This window comes from Macaca mulatta, chromosome 2 (assembly GCF_049350105.2).
Source record: "Macaca mulatta isolate MMU2019108-1 chromosome 2, T2T-MMU8v2.0, whole genome shotgun sequence".
NCBI classification, from domain to species: Eukaryota; Metazoa; Chordata; class Mammalia; order Primates; family Cercopithecidae; genus Macaca; species Macaca mulatta.
Genome location: NC_133407.1, coordinates 175,473,820 through 175,495,614, shown reverse-complemented (window position 1 = coordinate 175,495,614; position 21,795 = coordinate 175,473,820). Strand labels below are relative to the sequence as shown.

The window sequence follows — 21,795 nt, the reverse complement described above, 5'->3', positions numbered from 1 at the left end:
AAATGAAAATGTTCATTTGGAGTATCAGTGTATTACAGAATTGTATGACATTTTCCTCACTTTGTCTTAAGCCAAAAATAGGGTTAAAAACATAGCCAAAAACTTACTGACATTCACACAGTTTTGCTGTGGCATTTTAAGCACCTGAGATTTTTTAGGATGAAAAATGATGTAGTATTTGATGTACTGAGACTAAACTTTCTTCCTTTTCTAGGGGAAGAGCTGCTAAACAGGTGTTTAAGGAGGTGTTCAAGATGATTTTATGAGCTAGTATATTTGTCTGTAGGAAAAGGAAATACAAAGGGGGAAAAGGGGAAGAGAGAATTATCTTTGAGATGTAGATAATGGGCCCACTTAAAACATATTGCAAAAAAAAAAAAAATTCCTAAACATTCCCTTTTGCAAGATCATTCGGTATATATCAATAGAACTCTAGAAAATTTTTCTAGGGCATAGAAAAGCCTTCAGCAATCACTACTAGCCCATATCAAAGTAACCTGCTCACAATGGAGGATGATTACCAGAGGATGATTAATTCTTCTCTATTTGACCCCTGCCCAGTCAGTTCTACTGGGGAGGAGGGAAAATAAATTAAGGGTTATCACATCACTGCCTTAGTGTCATTTGGGCATATACTTAGTGCCCTTTTGTACATAAAATAGAAAAAGTGAAGCTCATTTGATGAAAACAGAACACAATATTATTTTTTAAATTGGCATAACAAAGTACATATTTAAATACTTCCCACTCTTTGAATCAATAGTTTGAATTTTTAAAACCTCTAAATTATAGTAAAAAAGCCTACCCTTCTCAGCTGATTTGTAAGACAAACAGTACGCTGATTATCAGACATTTTTGCACAACGAATCTCTCTTCAAACAAGCAACAAATAATTTGTTTTATATATTAATACTATTTTGTTAAGTAGGTGTCTTGAAGAGCTATTTTTCTCTTGCTCAGTTTTTTCCCTAAAATGAGCATGTACTTACCACCATCAGTCATGCTGCTGCCCTTTTCTTCCATTTCTTGTTTTACCTTTTCTAATTCTTCCATAACCTTTCATGAAAACAAGTTTTCATAAGCATTACATTTTAATAAACTTTCAAAATTTTTGAATTACGTATTAAGAAAATGTAATTTAGATATTAGCCACACATATAGAAAAATACAGACATTAGGAATATTTTGGACATAATTCAAATAAGATAAAATATGCAGATATACAAAGCTTTTCAGTTTTTCAGAATGCTCCTAATGATAAACTTCACCAAATGGCCGCCACGTCCGTTTTCTCATGTTGCAATATACTAGACACAATCAAAGTTGTTTTAGTCACTAGACACTCAAACCTCGCAATTATCTCATCGCATATACTTTGAAATTCTCTAACAATTGGTTATTAATTAAAATAGTATAAACATCCTAAAGAGATTTTAGATTTCTAAAGGTTTTCTGGATATCTTTCTTAATATTATAGTTCTATAAGACATTATGTCACTTTTTCCTCTATAGGACACTAAAAATGTTTATATCGGCCGGGCGCGGTGGCTCACGCCTGTAATCCCAGCACTATGGGAGGCCGAGGCGGGCGGATCACAAGGTCAGGAAATCAAGAACATCCTGACTAACGCGGTGAAACTCCGTCTCTACTAAAAATACAAAAAATTAGCCCGGCGCGGTGGCGGGCGCCTGTAGTCCCAGCTACTGGGGAGGCTGAGGCAAGAAAATGGCGGGAACCCGGGAGGCGGAGCTTGCAGTGAGCCGAGATCGCGCCACTGCACTCCAGCCTGGGTGACAGAGCGAGACTCCACCTCAAAAAAAACAAAAAAATAAATGTTTATATCATATGGCTATGTATAAGAATATTCTTATTGCTTTATCCAAATCATGAACTCCAAACTCCAGGAGGCATACTTTGCTGTCACACTTGTTCCTATCTGCACTCTATTTGGCGATTACACTACCATAGCCTCTATTATTAGCAAAATTCCAAACCAGCATTAATATAAGTAGAAAATACCATCTTTAAGAAATTGAAACATTTTACATGATCTACAACTATAAGCTATAATTATTGTGACTTAGTAGGCTTTATTTTTATCATACTGGTGAGTAAAACTTTCCCTGGGAATAAAGTGCTCATCCAAGTAAAGCAAATTAATTTTTTCAGGCACCTGAAACGTTACAACTGGGGATAACTATCTACTCCAAAAGAAGTAAATGGTTCCCTGGACTCCCTTCAAGTGTTAATTTACCTAACATAAGTGAATACTTTACTTCTACATACCGTTTTATTTGCTTAGAAGCACCACAGGATTAGAGTCTAAATATTTCTAATGTAATATTTTTAGTGTTTTAAAATAACTTTATTCCTCAAATAATTTCTATAAAAAAGGCTTAATTCTTTCCTGTCAAAACAGTAAAGTTTGTTCCAATTATACTGGATTGTAACCAAAGATCATCTTGGATTTTAGTCCCAAATAAACTACTGACCTTTTTCCAAGGTTTTTTCCTCCTTTGGCTCTTCATTGAAAAATGGGAAAATATATCAGGTCCTGCCTCTCTTGCAAGATCATAAAAATAAATGCAACTATTTATTTTTATGCAAATATCCTAAAGGAGGAGGTTATAAGCCACTCCCAATTGTGGACAGAGAAATACACTCAGGATCACACACAAGTTATCAATAACAGTCACTAAAAATAAACCTCATATCTTGCAGACTAACGTTAAAATTTGTTATAGATTCCTTAAGTCAGTGCTTTACCTATTCATCTCCATGTTAATAATAATTATTATGTAAAAATATTGAGGAAAATTATAAGTGTGCTAATATTATGAGCAGGTTTTTTGTTGAATTTAATACAGAAACTTCAGGCATCTTGTGGAAACAAGAAATGTATCAATTATTGATTCAGTGATAGGAAAATTAGGGATTATCTCCTAAAGAAAATGATTTAAAGGCACAGAAAGCAACTGAAATTAGCAGTGTTAAACCATCTGTAGGTTCTCAATGGCTGGGGCCCAGCTGACAGGTGAGAAGCAGGGCAAAAGCATTGGTGTGTACCTCAGAGAGGAGTCTGGTTCTTTCCGTTACTCCTCCGTTTCCCTGTTGGTATCGCTCCTTTGCCTGAAAGGAAAAACATTTTGTTTAATGGCAAATACAAAGCAGCAGCAGATTAAATATGACTGACCTCTTTGTGTCTGCAATTTCTGCATGTCATTTTATGACAACCCCCTCCTTGTTTGTGAATACATTTGTGAAAGTGACATTTAACTGTAGCTGTTTTATGTCCCTAATAGGCACCATGTATTTAACTAAAGCACTACAAAATGATGAACTACCTTAACCTTCATAAACTGACTGTGTACCTCGCATGGGCATGGTTCACAATAAAAACTGTCCTTGGTCATTCCTAAACAGTTTAGGAGAGCGGCTCTTGGTCAATCTAATTTGCATGCTATGCAGAGAAAATCAGTCTAAAACAAAAAATCAATCAAAGTAGAGCACGAAGCTCAGCAATTAATAAGGATTAACATTCAGTAAGACAGTACAATCAATTGGAGTATGTTAGAAACAAACAATTATACAATATTAATATTAGACAAATACATGGTGGCTTCAATCAGAGAGTTTTACATTATTTCGATAGTTAAAATATTCATAAGTAATTGTGTATATGAGGGAATACATTAAACAAATAATATAATCGAAAAGTATAGATTTCTATTTGGTCTTTGAGAACTTCTGAAAGTATAGAGGTATCTCAAATTTATTTCTACTTTTTTCTCTTTCTCAACTTTGTCTGCTAAAGACAAAAAATATGCCTTCAACTGATGTTTACAAGTGTCCTTACTAGTCTTCTTTAACATCAGAAAATAGAGGGCATAAATCCCAAAGGAAAGCTTTTAGATCCCTACTGCTGGGACAAAGAACTGGTGCTTTCAAAGTCTAGTGATTTTATTTTTTGGTTAAAATTCTAAAACTTTGAAAGAATGAAAAATTTGTCTTATTTTATTAATTAAACTGCTTGTCTCTGAATGTGTCTTGCTTTCACATTCCTTATTATGTGGTTGTAAGCCAGAATGGCAAGGACTGTCTTCTTCCTTTGACACATGTAAATGCATACTATTCTTCCTCCTATGCCAATGGTAAATTAACAACAGACTTAGAAACAAAACCAGGTGTCCTGATACTCTGTTCCTAGTTTTCAGTTTTAAGCTATGTTCCCCCAACAGCATATGCCTTCATTTACTTAAATCAAATGAAGACGTGCATTTAAAGGCTTCTAGGAGAAAACAACTTCTATTACATGTAAAATGGAAGTAAGTTCACTTGGCTCTCTTGGCTTCCTAAAGTGGGCAGAAAATTGATGTTTTGCTGTTTATGAAAAGCATTTCATGATTCTCAAATGAACAGTATTGTGTCAAGTTTAGGGTTTAGGGTTGTTAACTTGAATAAATCCCTGGAAATAATTCTTAAATTACCTCACTCAGCTGGGCTTGAGCTGCACGATATTCTTGAACCAAATTCTCAAGCTGATTGTTGATGTACTTTTCTCGGCTGCCGATCTTTTCCAAAGTCCTAGTAATTTCATTATGGAGTTTGTCCAAAAATCCCTAGAAATTCCATGGAATTTGCAGACAGAAGAACTCACAAACATATTTTTTCAAAAATAGTTAAAAATGGGTTAAATCTCAATCTATTCTACAAATAATCAACTACATGTGCAAAAGAAGACACCTTGAAATTTTCAATAGCATAAAATGTCTGTGATGAGAAATATTTTAATCACACTTAGAGGAATTTTAGAATAAAAATGCACCTGGCAGTGTTAGTCAATTCATTTGTCATTATACATACTATAAAATTTATGTGACTATAATTAGCATTATATAATGTTCACAATCAAAGTAGGTAAGGGAATAACATGAGTTTCCTATAGCACAATTCAAGGGGGACTGAAATATTCCAGATGGAAATAGACCCCTAAGCCTATAGCTCTAGCCTGGGACACATAACTTCTCAGTCTAGCTTTGCTTCTTTGTGACATTTTCCAAAGTCCCTATTTCTGGCAGGGCAACAAGCCTGCGGAGGCTGTAAGTTCTAGACATTGCTGGCCTGGTGTTCTCTCCTCCCTTAAGATTCAGAGAGGAAAGAATGATGAAATGTTTCTAATATATGTATTATCTATATATTATACATATATATCTTATGTATATACATATATAGCTTTTATTAACATGTAAGTTAGCTTTCTTTAGTTGGCTTAAATGTAAGGTCAGTTGAAATGTAATACGGTACATTCAATTAGTAAGTTTCTTAAAGGCAAAAATTGTGTCTTTTTCTTCTTTCATGTTCTCTTATAACAGGTGTTCCACAGATGAGTAAATGTACATTGATTCACCTAAAGTAATTCATATACCTTGGTCTCCTTTAGAGCAGATTCAATTCCACTTTTGTGCTGGTGCATTTGGTCAACATGGATTCTCCAATCCTACAGGCATAGAGAACACAGAACTAATGTAAAAAATATTACATTTCCTTCTTTCCCCTACTTCTTTTATTTATTTATTTATTATTATTATACTTTAAGTTGTAGGGTACATGTGCATAACGTGCAGGTTTGTTACATATGTATACTTGTGCCATGTTGGTGTGCTGCACCCATCAACTCGTCATTTACATCAGGTATAACTCCCAATGCAATCCCTCCCCCCTCCCCCCTCCCCATGATAGGCCCCGGTGTGTGATATTCCCCTTCCCGAGTCCAGGTGATCTCATTGTTCAGTTCCCACCTATGAGTGAGAACATGCAGTGTTTGGTTTTCTGTTCTTGTGATAGTTTGCTAAGAATGATGGTTTCCAGCTGCATCCATGTCCCTACAAAGGACACAAACTCATCCTTTTTGATGGCTGCATAGTATTCCATGGTGTATATGTGCCACATTTTCTTAATCCAATCTGTCACTGATGGACATTTGGGTTGATTCCAAGTCTTTGCTATTGTGAATAGTGCTGCAATAAACATACGTGTGCATGTGTCTTTATAGCAGCATAATTTATAATCCTTTGGGTATATACCCAGTAATGGGATGGCTGGGTCATATGGTAAGGATCTTTCCCCTACTTCTTGTGAAGTTGTAACCTTTAATTACTTTGGTTCCTGCCCTATTTCAGGTGGGACAGTCCTATTTATAGCTTCCAATCAGATTATAAAGAAATATGTGTAGAGCACTTTAGGATAAAAGGTTCTAAATAAAGGTAAATTATTTTACATGTTCACAGAGTGATGTCTGACAATTTAAATATAAATTATTCCTGCACTGCTGGTAGTTAATATTTATGACTACCCATCAAAATGAAAAAAAAAAAATTCTAATTACTAGAAAAGAACTACTTGTTTAAGCAGTTACAATTCCGTTTGCCAAAAGCAATTCTGAACTCAAATATCATATATCAAAGATTAGTTTGTCCCTTGGAAATGAAAATGGGGCCCTCATCTTCATGAAGCCTTTTGAGTCTCTTTCTTAATAAAGGAAGTTTATAATAATTACTGGAGTTCATGTATTTTAAAATATCATCTATTACTATTAGACTGATCTGAATTAGTGTGCAAATCTGAAATCTACATCAACATTTTAATTTCCTACAAAATATATTTAAAATATTTCAGTTTACTACAAAGTAATAATTTTTTATTTTATTTTATTCTACTTTAAGTTCTGGGATACATGTGCTGAATGTGCAGGTTTGTTACACAGCTATACATGTGCCATGGTGGTTCGCTGCACCCATCAACCTGTCACCTAGGTTTTAAGCCCTGCATGCATTAGGTATTTGTCCTACTGCTCTCCCTCCCTGTCCCCCATCTCCCAACAGGTCTCGGTGTGTGATGTTCCCCTCCCTGTGTCCATGTGTTCTCACTGTTCAACTCCCACTTATGAGTGAGAACATGCGGTGTTTGGTTTTCTGTTCCTGTGTTAGTTTGCTGAGAATGATGGCTCCCAGCTTCATCCATGTCCCTGCAAAGTACAGGAATTCATTCTTTTTTATGACTGCATGGTATTCCACGGTGTATATTTTCTTTATCCAGTCTATCACTGATGCAGATTTGGGTTGGTTCCAAGTCTTTGCTATTGTAAATAGTGCTGCAATAAACATATATGTGCATGTGTCTTTATAGTAAAATGACTTATAGTCCTTTGGGTATATACCCAGTAATGGGATTGCTGGGTCAAATGGTATTTCTGGTTCTAGATCCTTGAGGAATTGCCACACTGTCTTCCACAATGGTTGAACAAATTTACACTCCCACCAACAGTGTAAAAGTGTTCCTATTCTCCACATCCTCTCCAGCATGTGTTGTTTCCAGGCTTTTTTGATTACCACTCTAACTGGCATGTGATGGTATCTCATTGTGGTTTTGATTTGCATTGCTCTAATGAACAGTGGTGATGAGCTTTTTTTCATGTTTTTTGGCCACATACATGTCTTCTTTAGAGAAGTGTCGGTTCATATCCTTTGCACACTTTTTGATGTTTTTTTTCTTGAAATTTGTCTAAGCTCCTTGTAGATTCTGGATACTAGACTTTTGTCAGATGGATAGATTGCAAAAATTTTCTCCCATTCTCTAGGCTGCCTGTTCACTCGGATGATAGTTTCTTTTGGTATGCAGAAGCTCTTCAGTTTAATTAGAGGCTATTTGTCAATTTTGGCTTTTGTTAACATTTCTTTTGGTGTTTTAGTCATGAGGTCTTTGCCCATGCCTATGTCCTGAATGGTATGGCCTAGGTTTTCTTCTTGGGTTTTTGTGGTTTTAGGTTTTACATTTAAGTCTTTAGACCATCTTGAGCTAATTTTTGTATAAGGTGTAAGGAAGGGGTACAGTTTCTGTTTTCTGTATATGGGTAGCCAGTTTTATCCCTGATCAACATCAATGTGAAAATCCTCAATAAAATACTGGCAAACCAAATCCAGCAGCACATCAAAAAGCTTATCCACCACAATCAAGTCGGTTTCAGTCCCAGGAGGCAAGACTGGTTCAACATACACAAATCAACAAATGTAATCCATCATATAAACAGAACCAATGATAAAAACCACATGATTATCTCAATAGATGCAGAAAAGGCCTTTGATAAAATTCAACACTCTTTCATGCTAAAAACTCTCAATAAACTCGGTATTGATGGAACATATCTCAAAATAATAAGAGCTACTTATGACAAACCCATTGCCAATATCATACTAAATGGGCAAAAGCTAGAAGCATTCCCTTTGAAAACCAGCAAAAGACAAGGATGCCCTCTCTCCTCACTCCTATTCAACATAGTATTGGAAGTTCTAGCCCAGGCAATCAGTCAACAGAAAGAAATAAAGGGTATTCAAGTAGGAACTGAGGAAGTTAAATTGTCTCTGTTTGCAGATAACATGATTGTATATTTAGAAACCCTTATGTCTCAGTCCCAAAACTCCTTAAGCTAATAAGCAATTTCAGCAAAGCCTCAGGATACAAAATCAATGTGCAAAACTCACAAGCATTCCTATATGCCAATAATATACAAGTAGAGAGCCAAATCATGAGTGAACTTCTATTCACAATTGCTACAAATAAAATAAAATATCTAGGAATACAACTTACAAGGGATGTGGAGGACTTCTTCAAGAAGAACTAAAAACCACTGCTCAAGGAAATAAGAAAAGACACAAACAAATGGAAAAACATTCCATGTTCATGGATAGGACCAATCAATATCATGAAAATGGCCATACTGCCCAAAGTAATTTATAGATTCAAAGCTATCCCCATCAAACTACCATTGACTTTCTTCCCAGATTAGAAAAAACTACTTTAAATTTCATATGAAGCCAAAACAAACAAACAAAAATCCATACAGCCAAAAAAATCCTAAGCAAAAACAACAAAGCTGGAGGCATCACACTATTTTGACTTCAAACTACACAAGGCTACAGTAATCAAAACAGCGTGGTACTGGTACCAAAACAGATATATAGACCAATGTTAACAGAATAGAGACCTCAGAAATAACACCACACATCTACGACCATCTGATCTTCAACAAACCTGACAAAAACAAACAATGGGAAAAGGATTCCCTATTTAATACAAAGTAATAATTTTAAGAAAGAAATTGAGAAATACCCATTGTAAAAGAAAAATATAGTAAGTTAAAGTAAGTGATGCAACTAGGCGATTTCTTCATTGCACATATATGTTTGCATACCCTGATGCTCCACTTTGCTATCTACACTATTTTGTGAGTAAAAGGATATTTTGTGAATAGTCCCATTCTACTATGACTTGACTTTGAAATAGCCTAGTGACTGCAGGGTAAAAAACTACTTGGGTACTTCAAATGTAACAATTATAAAATTATAATATATTAAAGCTGCAAAGAACCTCAAAAAGCATCCAGTCTCAATCTTGTCATTTCACAGATAAGCAAACAGAGGCCTGGTGACAGCAAGGGGAACACCCAAGGCCACATAGCTATTGTTGCACCTGCACAGAAGCCAAATGTAGTCATTTCCACACAACACATACTGGCAGTTTGACGTAAAGAAAAGGGGCAACTGGCTACCTGATAGTGAAGGTGCTAGAGTAGAAAACCAATCAGCACTTTCCTTTATCCTTAAACATTTTTCTGTTTCATGAGCAAAAAGTATCTCAGAATTGGAGAGCTGAAAAGAACCTTAGAGATCTATTCATCTACTTAACAATCATCTAGTGTAACGTTTTCATTTTATAGTTGAGGTGACTATTCACCACCCGTGACTATGACTACACAGAGTTGGCAACGGAACAAGGCCCCTCCAAGTCAGCTAATCAACACTGAAATAGAGAGAAGGGACAACTGGCTGGCCTCCTGCACCTGGTCCAAAAATGGCTAAGCCTCAAAATGGAAACCTACTGAAGCCCAGGTTAGCATCTTTATGAAAGAAAGTGAACCTAACATGCATCATTATATTATCATTAATTTTTTTGAAAAAGAACTCATTCTGCCTGGTTCCAAAAAGAATTTCAGAGGCCTTAATAAACACCAAGCTCAAGTATTTACATTGTTTCCCTCTTCCTAACAGTCTCTGTTTCTCTTTGCCTGTTTCTCTCCTTATATATGTATTTAGAAAAATGTATACATACATACATAGACAAATATATATTTTTATATATAGCTTTATTATAATGGATATGTTAAAATAGTTTGTGTTCTGCCATTTCTACCCAGCATTATTTATAAATATATTTTTGCATGTATTGACATTTAAAACATTTTGAGAGAAGCAACCATGCCTGACTCATCTAGGTATAACTATGACAGTGTACACTGATGTAAAACTCCATGGAGGGGTTGGTATTTCTGTGGAACCTTGAAGCATGAGTAGCATTTCAACAGGCTGTAAAGATGTGGGGAGGAAGCATGTTCTTGGCTGAGGGAGTAACATGAACAAGGAAAATACATGGAGACCAAGCAGCCTAAGGCTGGCTAGCATGGAAAACACAAAGTTCTTGGGGTGGGCTCGGGAGGATGGATCACAAGAAAATAAAGCTGGAGAGGGAGGTTCAATTAGATCAAGGGCTTTTCTTACAACAACTAAAGAGTACAGATTTTATTATGTAGATAATGGGGACCTATCAGATATTTTTGGTTTCAGTTTTAAAGATAAGTGTGTGTTTTGAGAAAGTAACAGCGTAAAGAACTGATTAGAAAAGGAAGAGACTGAAGGTAGGTAGGAACCCAGTTAGGAGGCTAATAGTTCACATGACATAGATTAGCCAGGTCTGAATTAGAGCAGTGCTTGTGAGAATAGAAAGGAAGGGATGCATTCAAGGGACATTGTAGAAGCAGAAATAGCAAAACTTGAAGACTGACTAAAGGGAAGTATGCACATGGGGTGACTGAAGATGGAGTAGTAGAGAGAATGTGTCTTTAAGGTTTCCAGCCTGAGGAACTGTGGGGATATTAATACTACAGTGTGATAAGAACAGCACAGATTTTAGGGAAGTCAAAAATACTAGCAATTTGTGTTTGCACTTAAGTTTGATAAGCTACTGGGACATTCTTGTATTTATAAAGCCCATTAAAGTGTTGATGGGCCAGCATTGATTTGTAATTACCTGCGAGGCAAATCTTAATATTTGTTTTATTAAAATCTTCTACATGGACACATTCCTGATATAAAGTTAAAAAAAGTCAAAAGGTATTCTTACCTTAACTTTTAGAAATTGTTCTCACAGAAATAATTGGAAATACACAAAGATTAATGCATAAGTTCTTGATAAAAGTAAAACAGCAGAAAACTAAATATCTAACAGCAGAGGACAGTTTAAACTAATTTTGTAATATTCATTCCACTACTAAAAATAATGCAGTATGATACTGTTTTTATAAATCTGGAAACCAAGTAAAACTCAGTGATACTCTGTTTGGAGATACAAACATATGCGAACACACACACAAAAAAGACACTGTACACAAACTTGAGGATAGTGATTATTGTGGGTGGGAAGAGGCAGCAGCAGAGGAGCACACAGCTAACTTCAAGTGGTAATGGTCTAGTTCTCAAGTTGGGGGTTGGTTTATTATTGGGCTTCATAATTAAAATTGCTTCTCAACTTAAGATGGGGTACAACCTGATATACCCATCATAAACTAAAAATATCCAGTCAAAACTGCATGTAATACACCTAACTTTCCGAACATCATAGCTTAGTCTAGCTTACCTTCAATGTGCTTGAAAGGCTTACATTAGCCTCAGTTGGGCAAAACCATCTAACACAAACCCTACTTTATAATAAAACAGTGAATATCTCATGTAATTTATTAAATATTGTACAGAAATTGAAAACCAGAATGGAGTTCTGGGTGCTCAAAGTACAATTTCTACTGAATGAATATCACTTTTGCACCACTGTAAAGTCGAAAAATTGTTAAGTTGAACCATGGTAAGTCAGGGACTCTGTGTGTGTGTATGTGTGTGTGTATGTGTGTATATAATCAGGAAAAAAAAGACAAAAACCTTCTAGATGCCCAAGAAGTTCTTGAAAGGGGTTTAATATAGTTATAGTGGAAATAAATATAAATGATTATAACCGTGGCATTTTAAAAACATGAATATAAAAAGGCAAAATATGTATCTTTTGAAAAACTATTAATACAACTTAGATAGTCAAAAGCTTTACAAAGGTTTGTGTCAAAATGAAGAAGAAATGGGTTTTAATGATATGTAAGGACTTGAAATCTATCTGGATCCCTGAAATAAATAACATTAAAAGGAACTGTTAAACGATAAGATTAATTCTTAACATTAGCAGAGAATCCATTAGATTACAATGCACTTTTATATGACTTCCTTTATTTGAGACTCACAAAGGTTTGGAGAGATTAAGTAGATATGGTCATCTCTTCTTATACTTCTACCTTCCCTTAAAGAGGGTTATGAGATTTGCTGGCTGGTTGTGGCACGAGTTCACTTTCTTGCTTCATTGATGCTGATCTTGACTATGTGGTTCTCTTTAGTCTGTGGAATGATGGTGGACATGGTCTACGACAGGATTGTGCAGAAGCTGTCAGAAGCATCCATTTCCCTGCTCTCTTGCTGTTTCAGACATGATAATAATAAGCATGCCCCACATAGGGACTATCCTTTCAGCCTGGGTCTGAGAGTAAGAAACATAGAACCCAGCTGGCGCAGAGCTGCAGCCGAAGCAGGTATCAGCAGATACGTATTGTACATGAAAATAAATGTGTTATTGTAAGCCACTGTGATTTGGGGGTTGTTATGCAGAAAAATTAACTACATATATGTATCTTATACTGAGAAAAACTAAGAATCAGATAGGCTAATTGACTTTGGCAAAGTTTTATGTCCGAAAAATGGAGTGCGATCTCAAAACTGTGTTTTCCACATATTACAGAATGCTTTTTTGGGGGATAAAATAAACTACCAAAGAATTTATAAGGTAAACCAAGAATTCTTTTTACTATTTATCAAGTTCTTGCTGGGGTCTACTGGTCACCTATTCTAAAGTGCTCTAACATGTTCATTTGGCATCATTTCTCCTCTCGATTGAAGATGAATATTTCACAAAATTTTGCGTATTTTCTCTCTCAATGGAATTGAGAACACTAATACTACAGTATATCATTTCTTTAGAATTTCTATTTTTCAAAAATCCTCTCATATGAAATCACATGTATAATGCTAACACTTATTAGGTAAATAGCAAAGGTATCAACGTAACCATAGATCCCCTTCCCACTCCAAATTCTTTAGCACTGAATTATAACATTATCTATCTCCCTTCTTCAGAAACTGAAAAACTGTGATGAAGTATCTGGAGATGGTGATTCATAGTACTCCATAAAATCAAAAAGTATGAGATCTAGTTGCAGCTGTTAAGGTGACTCGCAGGACTATAAGGATCTCTGGGTTTTACTTCAACACAATGACACCTGAAAGATTTCCTTTGCATATGCAGAGACATGTTCTTTGTGTAGATTTCCAACTCAATGTTTAAAGCTTCTCTCTGAAACTGCAGGAGAAAGAGAAACTAAATCATGAGCTACAGCTAGAGATGGTAAATGGAACTTACATCTGTGTATAGGTTTCATTAATTTACAACTTGTAAAATACCAAATCCTCTTTTTTTTTCAAAAAAAGTTGACTTTATGAGTGGAGAGGCATAGTGCTAAAGAATTATTGATAGAAAAAAGCCAAAGAAGTCACCTTCCTGTGTGCTGTGATGCTTTTTCTATGCTCAGAAAAAACCCACGCCAGACCACAACTGACCATAGCAGTTCATGGAGGTCTATTCGCACTTTTTGCTTCTCCCTGCAAAAAAGCAAGAGCAGAGCTCCAAGGCTCTGATGTGTGTTGAATCATTTCCCATCACAAAAACGTTACTTATATTCTGACATTGACTCTACCCTTCCCTATTTTCACTGACCACAATTATAAAGGTAATTACGATTCCATTATAATTACCGGTGAAACCTTAATTCAATGTTCTGTTTTGCACTTTTAGTGAATATAAAACTATTTACAAGGGGGATTATAGGCTCCATTTAAGACATCTAACTGCATTTTTCTCAGGCCATTGTTTCAACACAGAATTCACTTTCTCTAGAGATTTTCAAGATCACTCTAATGTATGGGAAAGAAATCCTATACCTCCATTTCACAGATCGGGTAACAAATTGAGGTTGTGTGATGTTTTAACACCACCAATCACAAAATGAACAAGAAACCAAGTATCCTTTCTCTCTCTTATAGGTTTTCTATTATATCAAGCAGCCTCCTTCATTTCCTTTCTTTGTTACCCAATTTCAATAAGAAGCACAAGAAGTTCTTATAACTCTCAATTCAAAGTCTGCAATTAAATGAATGTTTATTATCCTGGTTGTTTTGCTAAAGCATGAACACTAGGGATGCTTGCTGCTTCTAATCTTCTGCAGACAGACAATCCAGATAAAATAACCTTGCTATAATCATCACTAAAACTAGGATAAATAAGTCCCAAAGAAGGATTTATAGGACTCTCCTGCAAACAAAAGGCATAAAGCTTCAGTACAGTTTCTTTTGTGGTATCTACTTTAGTTACTTAGAAATTTTTAATCTCTCCTTCCTTGGGTATGGAGTAGTACCTCAACAGTCACATCCCTCCAGGGATCTTTTTAAATCTAATAATGATAATTATAATGTTAACATTCATGGAATGCTTAGTATGTGTCAGGCACTATGCTAAGCACTACTGGTACATCAACACATACAATTCTCTTAAAAAGTCTACTAAGATGAGGAAATTGAGACTTAGCTATTTTTAAGTAGACTGTAAACTCACACAGGTCAATCCATTGGTAGAGCCCAAAGTTGCAATGACCACTATATCATAACATCATTTTCCTTGATAAAATGCAGTAAAGTATACCTAAAAATTTTAAGTGGATAATGGTTAGGGGAGACTTCAGTTTGCTTGTAATATCTGAGTTCTTACAAGAAGGTTATTCATATATTAATAGTGCAATAAAAATGAATTGAAAACATTCTTAGGATAAACATATGTAATTATCGGTGTTATCAGAAAAAATATCCAGCCCCCAGATGGCTTCATTATCTTCCCAAACATTTAAGAAATAATTAACAACCTTATACAAACTCTACCATACAACAGAAAAACACGGAGAGCAATTGCCAACTTGTTTTATGAGACCTGCATAACATTATACCCAAACCTGACAAAGATCCCTAAAAACAAACAAAAATTACAGATCAATACTTTTTGTAATTATAGAAATAAAAGTCTTAAAATATTAGCAAATCAAGCCCAGTGATATGTAAGGAGGATAATATATCATAATCAAGTTGCATTTATTCCAAAATGCAAGGTTAGTTTAACACCAAAAAAAATCAATCGATATAATTCAACACAAAGCGGGGGGCGGGGGTGGGGAGGAGACAGGAAATTGTATAAATCATTTCAATCGATGAAGAAAAAAGTTATTTGAAACAAAATTTAATGTCCTTTCATGACAAAACCTCTTGCAAACAAGGAACAAAAGAGAACTTCCCTAATTTACTACAGGATATTTCTAAAAGACATAAAGATAATATCATCCTTCATGGTGAAACTGAAATACTGAAAGCATTCTCCCTGATAACACTGCTTACAGCCAAAATAAGTCTACAGTTCTTAACCAGTATAGCAGGCAAGATAAAGTAAAAAGACAAAAGGCTCACAAAGAAAGGCAACTGATGTTATTTGCGAATGACATAATTATAAATCAGAAAAGGCAAAATAATTTACAGGCCTACTGTTAAGTTAATTTAGCAAGTCACACACACACACACACACACACAAACACACACACAGCTAGATACAGATATACATAAAAAATTGTATTTCTATATACCAGCAACAAATAAACATAAAATATACTTAAAAGATACCATTTTCAATAGTATCAAATAACAACAAATAGACTAAAGTGATAAGATACAGAGTCCAGATACAGACCCGCACATACACGCTCACTTGATTTATGACAAAGCAGTGTACTGGTGAAAGAATAACCTTTTCAGTAAACTGTCTGGGTCAGTTGCATATACATATGAAAACCAAGTAAGTCTTGAGTTCCACCTCACAACCATACACAAGAATCAAACTTAGATGGACTGCAAATCTTCTGAAGGGCAAAACAATAAAGCTTAAAAAAGAAAACAGTATGAGAATATCTTCATAATATTGGGGTTAGCAAAGACTTCTTAAAACATATGTATTAGCCATACTTACTCCCTCCAAAAAAATCATTTTGAGTATATTAACATTAAGTCACTGTTTATCATAATACACAAAGGAAAAGGAGAGCTAGAGTAGATATTTGCAGTACACGTATCTGACAAGGGATTCATATCCTGAACATATAAAGAACTTCTATAAATCAAAAAGAAAAGGAGATGGCCCGATGGCTAAACGTAAAAGAAGATATCCAAAAGCTAAATAAGCATATGAAAAAGTGGCTCAACCTCGTAAGTCAACCAGGAAATGCAAATTAAAATGACAATGAGATATCATAACATACCTACCACGATGATTAAACTAAAAAAGACTAAAACACTACTAAATGTTGACAAAGATGTGAAGTAACTGGAAGTTCATACAGTGCTGGCAGGAATATAATTTTTTTAACCACTTTCAAAATTTATTTGGCAGAGTCTACTACAGCTGATCACATACCTACACCATGACCTAGCAATTCCACTCCTAGCAGAAATTCCAGTAGAAATGTACATAATGCTATGAAAATTCTTCTATATGCTAAAACACATATAGAACAATTTTCATAGCAGCATTATGTATAATAGTCCCAAACTGGAAATAACTCACATATACTCAGATGCAGGAAGGACGAGACCTTGAGTTACGCAAATCTGCCACTGAAAGAGTGGAGAGCTAGAGACTGTCTGCTGACCATACTTTCTGTGGCTGGGCAGCAAGGCCCTGGGGATCTGGATAACAAATCCCTATTTCAACCACAGGGAGAGACTCAGTTATTAAATTTTTAAATTTTAGTTGCAGTGGTAGAAAGGTAGGGCCAAGTGGGAGTTATATTCCAAAAGTGACAAGTCTTGCGATTTCCTATGACATGTCTAAAAACTCATCTAGGGTCAACAATTCTTTGCAAATCTGAATGGCAGAAAATCTGATTAAGTAAAAGGGGCAAGGAAAATACTGTGATAGAAGGAGGTGCACATATCTAAGTTTACTCTAGGAAATACTTCTCAGACAAAAATCTATAAATTATCATGCTTTCTGCAAGGATGTGAGCAGCATATTTCTTTCATCCACAGAAAATCCTCCCTTCCCTAATAAAAGAACATTATCTGTATTCTCTTTTTGCCACTTGGCACAAGCAGATTTGCAATCTCTTCTTGTTCTCATTCTCAGAGTTATCTGTTTCATTACTGCACCCATTTGTGTATTTATTTGTGTATGTATGTGTGAGAGAAAGAGAAAAAAAGAGAGTGAGACTGTCTATTCAATTAAATAACTTTTAAAAAATGAGACTGAATTTTTCTAATGAAAAACGCCCATTAGGTTACAGGATAATTATAGAATGTGGTTTTCCTGAATTTTTAAATCTGACATTTTCTTCCATTGTCAGCAGCTTAAAGTTTTCTATGGTACACTCTTGTGGTGTAAAAGCATAATTTTTATTTTTATGTGTTAAAGAACTACACATATGACTTAAAAAGAGTTAAGTAGCTATGTGTGGTATATATTGTGCTAATAAGGGAGGAGACCACCCCTCATATTGTCTTATGCCCAATTTCTGCCTCCAAGGGAAGAAGTAAAAACTAAAAGGCAGAAATGAAATCCACAAGCAGACAGCCCGGTGCCACACCCTGGGCCTGGTAGTTAAAGATCGACCCCTGACCTAACTGGTTCTGTTATCTATAGATTACAGACATTGTATAGGAATACACTGTGAAAATCCCTATCTTGTTTTGTTCCGATCCAATTACCGGTGCATGCAGCCCCCAGTCACGTACCCCCTGCTTGCTCAATCACGATCACACGCACCCCCTTAGAGTTGTGAGCCCTTAAAAGGGACAGGAATTGCTCACTCAGGGAGCTTGGCTCTTGAGACTGAAGTCTTGCCAAAGCCCCTGGCCTAATAAACCCCTTCCTTCTGTAACTTGGTGTCTGAGGAGTTTTGTCTGCCGCTCGTCCTGCTACATTTCCTGGTTCCCTGACCGGGAAGCGAGGTGAATGGTGGATGGAGGAGGCATCTCCTTAGGCGGCTTAAGCCTGCCCTGTGGAACATCCCTGCGGGGGACTCCGACCAGCCCCAGCCACGCGCATCCTGAGAGCGCTCCAGGGTAGGCATTTGCCCTGGTGGGGCGCCTCGCCAGAGCAGTGTGTGGCAGGCCCCTGTGGAGGATCAATGCGGTGGCTGAACACCGGGAAGGAACGGGCACTTGGAGTCTGGACATCTAAAACTTGGTAAGACTAGTCTTCAAAACTTGCCCACTCTGTTTGAGTGGAAGCATGGACTGATCACCCACAGTGTGCCTTTATTGGCACTTTGGTTTTGGTTTTGATTTGGTTTGAATTGCTTGACAGGACCGGTCTTGGGAACTTGCCCACTCCGTTTGAGTGGAAGCATGGCCTGATCACCCACGATGTGGCCTGATCACCCACAGCGTGCCTTTATCGGCACTTTGGTTTTGGTTTTGACTTGGTTTGAATTGCTTGACAGGACTGGTCTTGGGAACTTGCCTACTCCATTTGAGTGGAAGCGTGGCCTGATCACCCACGGTGTGCCTGTACCGGCACTTTGGTTTTTGTTTTTGACTTGAGTTGGATTGCCTGATTCTTTGGTTTTGGTTTTGACCTGGCTTGGATTTCGGATACTCTGATTTTGGTTTTGATTTTGGTTTGGTGTAAACTACAAAAGTGTATGTGTGCCCTTTTTACTCATTGTGTTGTGGTGTGTGTGTGGTGTGAGCGTGGTGTTTTGTCTAGAGGAAACATGGGTGAGGCACAAAGTAAACCCACCCCACTAGGAACTATGTTCAAAATTTTCCAAGAAAAAAAAAGGGGGTGCGGAATTTATATAAAAAGAGTGTTATATGGTAAATTCTTGTCCTGAAATAAATTAACTGGTTGTTTAAAGAAATAAATGTTTGTAAAAGCCAGAAAGTTAAGGCATGTCAAAAAAAATTGCCTGTAAAAGTCGTGAAAGAAAAAAAGGTTATAAAAAAAGTGTTTTAAAAAAAAAGAATTTATGCAAAAAATGTTGTATAATTTAAAAGTAACTAGGCCTCCTGAATGTAAAACTATAGAAAAAACAAAAAAACAAAAAACAGTTTATGTGCAAGGTATATGAGAAAAGCAAAATACACCTTTGGTAAAAGGATTATAAGAAGGCATAAGAATGTACATTTTTACCTACATTAAAAAGTTAAAAATTACTGTTTTGAAGGTTTAAGCAAGGTTTAAAATGTTAATGGTAAAGAACATTCTGTGTGTAAGCATATTAGCTAAAGTTAAAGAAGTATCATCCAGTTTTTCTGTGAACTGGACATTAAAGTAAAAGCCTAACAGGTTTCTCTTAAAGCACCAACCTGCTCTTTAGCAAAAATTGTAAAAGATTAAAAAGAGTCTATAAAATCTTACCTTATGATCAAACATTAAAAATTAAATAAATATGTCCACAAGGTTTTATTAAAATTAGGTTTAACATTAATAACACACTAATATAAAGATAAAATTTAGCTTATCTGGTATAAAAATCATATGAGAAGCATTGTTAAATGTAAAACGGTATTTGGCTTTCTTTGGTTTAAAAACTAATAAAAATAGCTGCTAAAGGAAATTTCTCAGTAAAAAGGCACTAAGGACTATAAAGTCCACTGCCAAGGTCCCCACATTTAAAACAAAAGGTCAATTTCTTAAAAATTATATACTTGGTTTATCTTCCACTTTCCTTTCCCGCAAAAGAAAAAAAAAAAAAAAAACATGAAGTCTTTTAGCACATGTACCACCCCTAGAATTTCCAGTAAGCCAACACCAGCCTGAAGATCACATTCTCATCAAAAGGTAGAAAAAAGAAAAACTCGAGCCAGCCTGGGAAGGACCCTACCTTGTGCTGCTAACCACCAAGACTGCTGTTCGTACAGCAAGAAAAAAAAAAAAAAAAAGATGGACTCATCACACCCAAGTCAAGAAAGCGCCAACCCCTCCAGAGTCATGGGCCATAGTCCCAGGGGAAAACTGTCATGCGCGTCCGTGTGAAGAGACCACCAAACAGGCTTTGTGTGAGCAATAAGCTGTTTATTTCACCTGGGTGTAGGCGGGCTGAGTCCGAAAAGAGAGTCAGGGAAGGGAGATGGGGTGGGGCCATTTTATAGGATTTGGGTAGGTAAAAGGAAATTGCAGTCAAAGGGAGGTTATTCTCTGGAGGGCAGGAGTGGGAGTCACAAGGTGCTCAGTGGGGTAGCTTTTTGAGTCAGGATGAGCCAGGAGAAGGAATTTCACAAGATAATGTCATCACTTAAGACAGGGACCAGCCATTTTCACTTCTTTTGTGATTCTTCAGTTACTTCAGGCCATCTGGGTGTATACCTGCAAGTCACAGGGGAGCACTGGGGATGCGATGGCTTGGCTTGGACTCAGAGGCCTGACAAAAACTCTACTAAAGTAAAGCTAAGAAAAATTTAACTCTTTTAATCTATTCTATTACTCTTTCTTCTTTCCTCATTCTATTTGCAGACCATCTAGTTATTAATATAACCAAGTCAATTTCGCCTCAAACTATTGCATTTGATGCTTGCTTTATTACACCCTGTGAGGACTTGCCAAGTCAAAGACAGCTTTCTACTTCAGAAAAGTACTTCTGTCCCTCCTGACTCTCCTCAGACTAGACATTAGTAAACTAGGACCATTTAATCCGGGGAGATTTCGATAAAGACCCCAGTGCCAACCAGGAATGTTGCCCCCCGATGTACAGCTTTCATGCCATAGTTGGTCCAACGTTCTGTGGACCACTAAAGAGCAAGGATGGACTGCCCCAATTGGTTTCTGTAATTTCCCTAAAACCATACATTCATTTTACTAGAGGATCATAGAAGTTAAAGACTTAAAACAAACTTTAGCAATTAAGACAGGATACCAAGATGCAAATGCTTGGTTAAAATGGATCAAATATTCCATCTGCACATTAAACAAAAGCAATTGTTATGCTTGTGCACATGACAGGCCAGAGGCCCAGACTGTCCCCCTTCCACTAAGGTGGTCCTCCAGTCCACCAGGCATAGGATGCATGATAGTTCTTTTCCAGGATTCTACAGCCTGGAGTAATAAGTCATGCCAGGCTCTCTCTGCTATATCCCAAAGTCCCTGCGGGTCAGCCCCCGAGGGCCATCCAGCTTCTGTCTCCCAACACTAAGTTCACTTCGTGTCTCTCACGGCACGGAGGAAATTTAGCATTCCTTGGAGACTTGAAAGGATGCAGTGAGCTTAAGAATTTTCAAGAGCTTATCAATCAGTCAGCCCTTGTTCATCCCTGAGTGGATGTGTGGTGGTATTGTGGTGGACCTTTACTAGGCACTCTGCCGAATAACTGGAGTGGCACTTGTACTTTAGTCCAATTGGCTATCCCTTTCACCCTGGCATTTCATCAACCAGAAGGAAAAATAATAATAATAATAAGACATCATAAAGCGAGAGAAGCCCCTTAGGGGTCTTTCGACTCTCATGTCTATTTA

The 21,795-nt window shown here is 36.5% G+C and overlaps 1 protein-coding gene across 1 annotated transcript in view; it reads right to left on the bottom strand.

Annotated features, from left to right (window-relative positions):
• Nucleotides 1-21,795, bottom strand: part of IFT57 (intraflagellar transport 57) — a 64,068-nt gene that overhangs the window by 398 nt on the left and 41,875 nt on the right. The window contains 4 exon segments of the mRNA NM_001258196.1: nucleotides 990-1,056; nucleotides 3,068-3,130; nucleotides 4,489-4,620; nucleotides 5,427-5,498. Coding sequence (NP_001245125.1) covers nucleotides 990-1,056; nucleotides 3,068-3,130; nucleotides 4,489-4,620; nucleotides 5,427-5,498 — 334 coding nt within the window.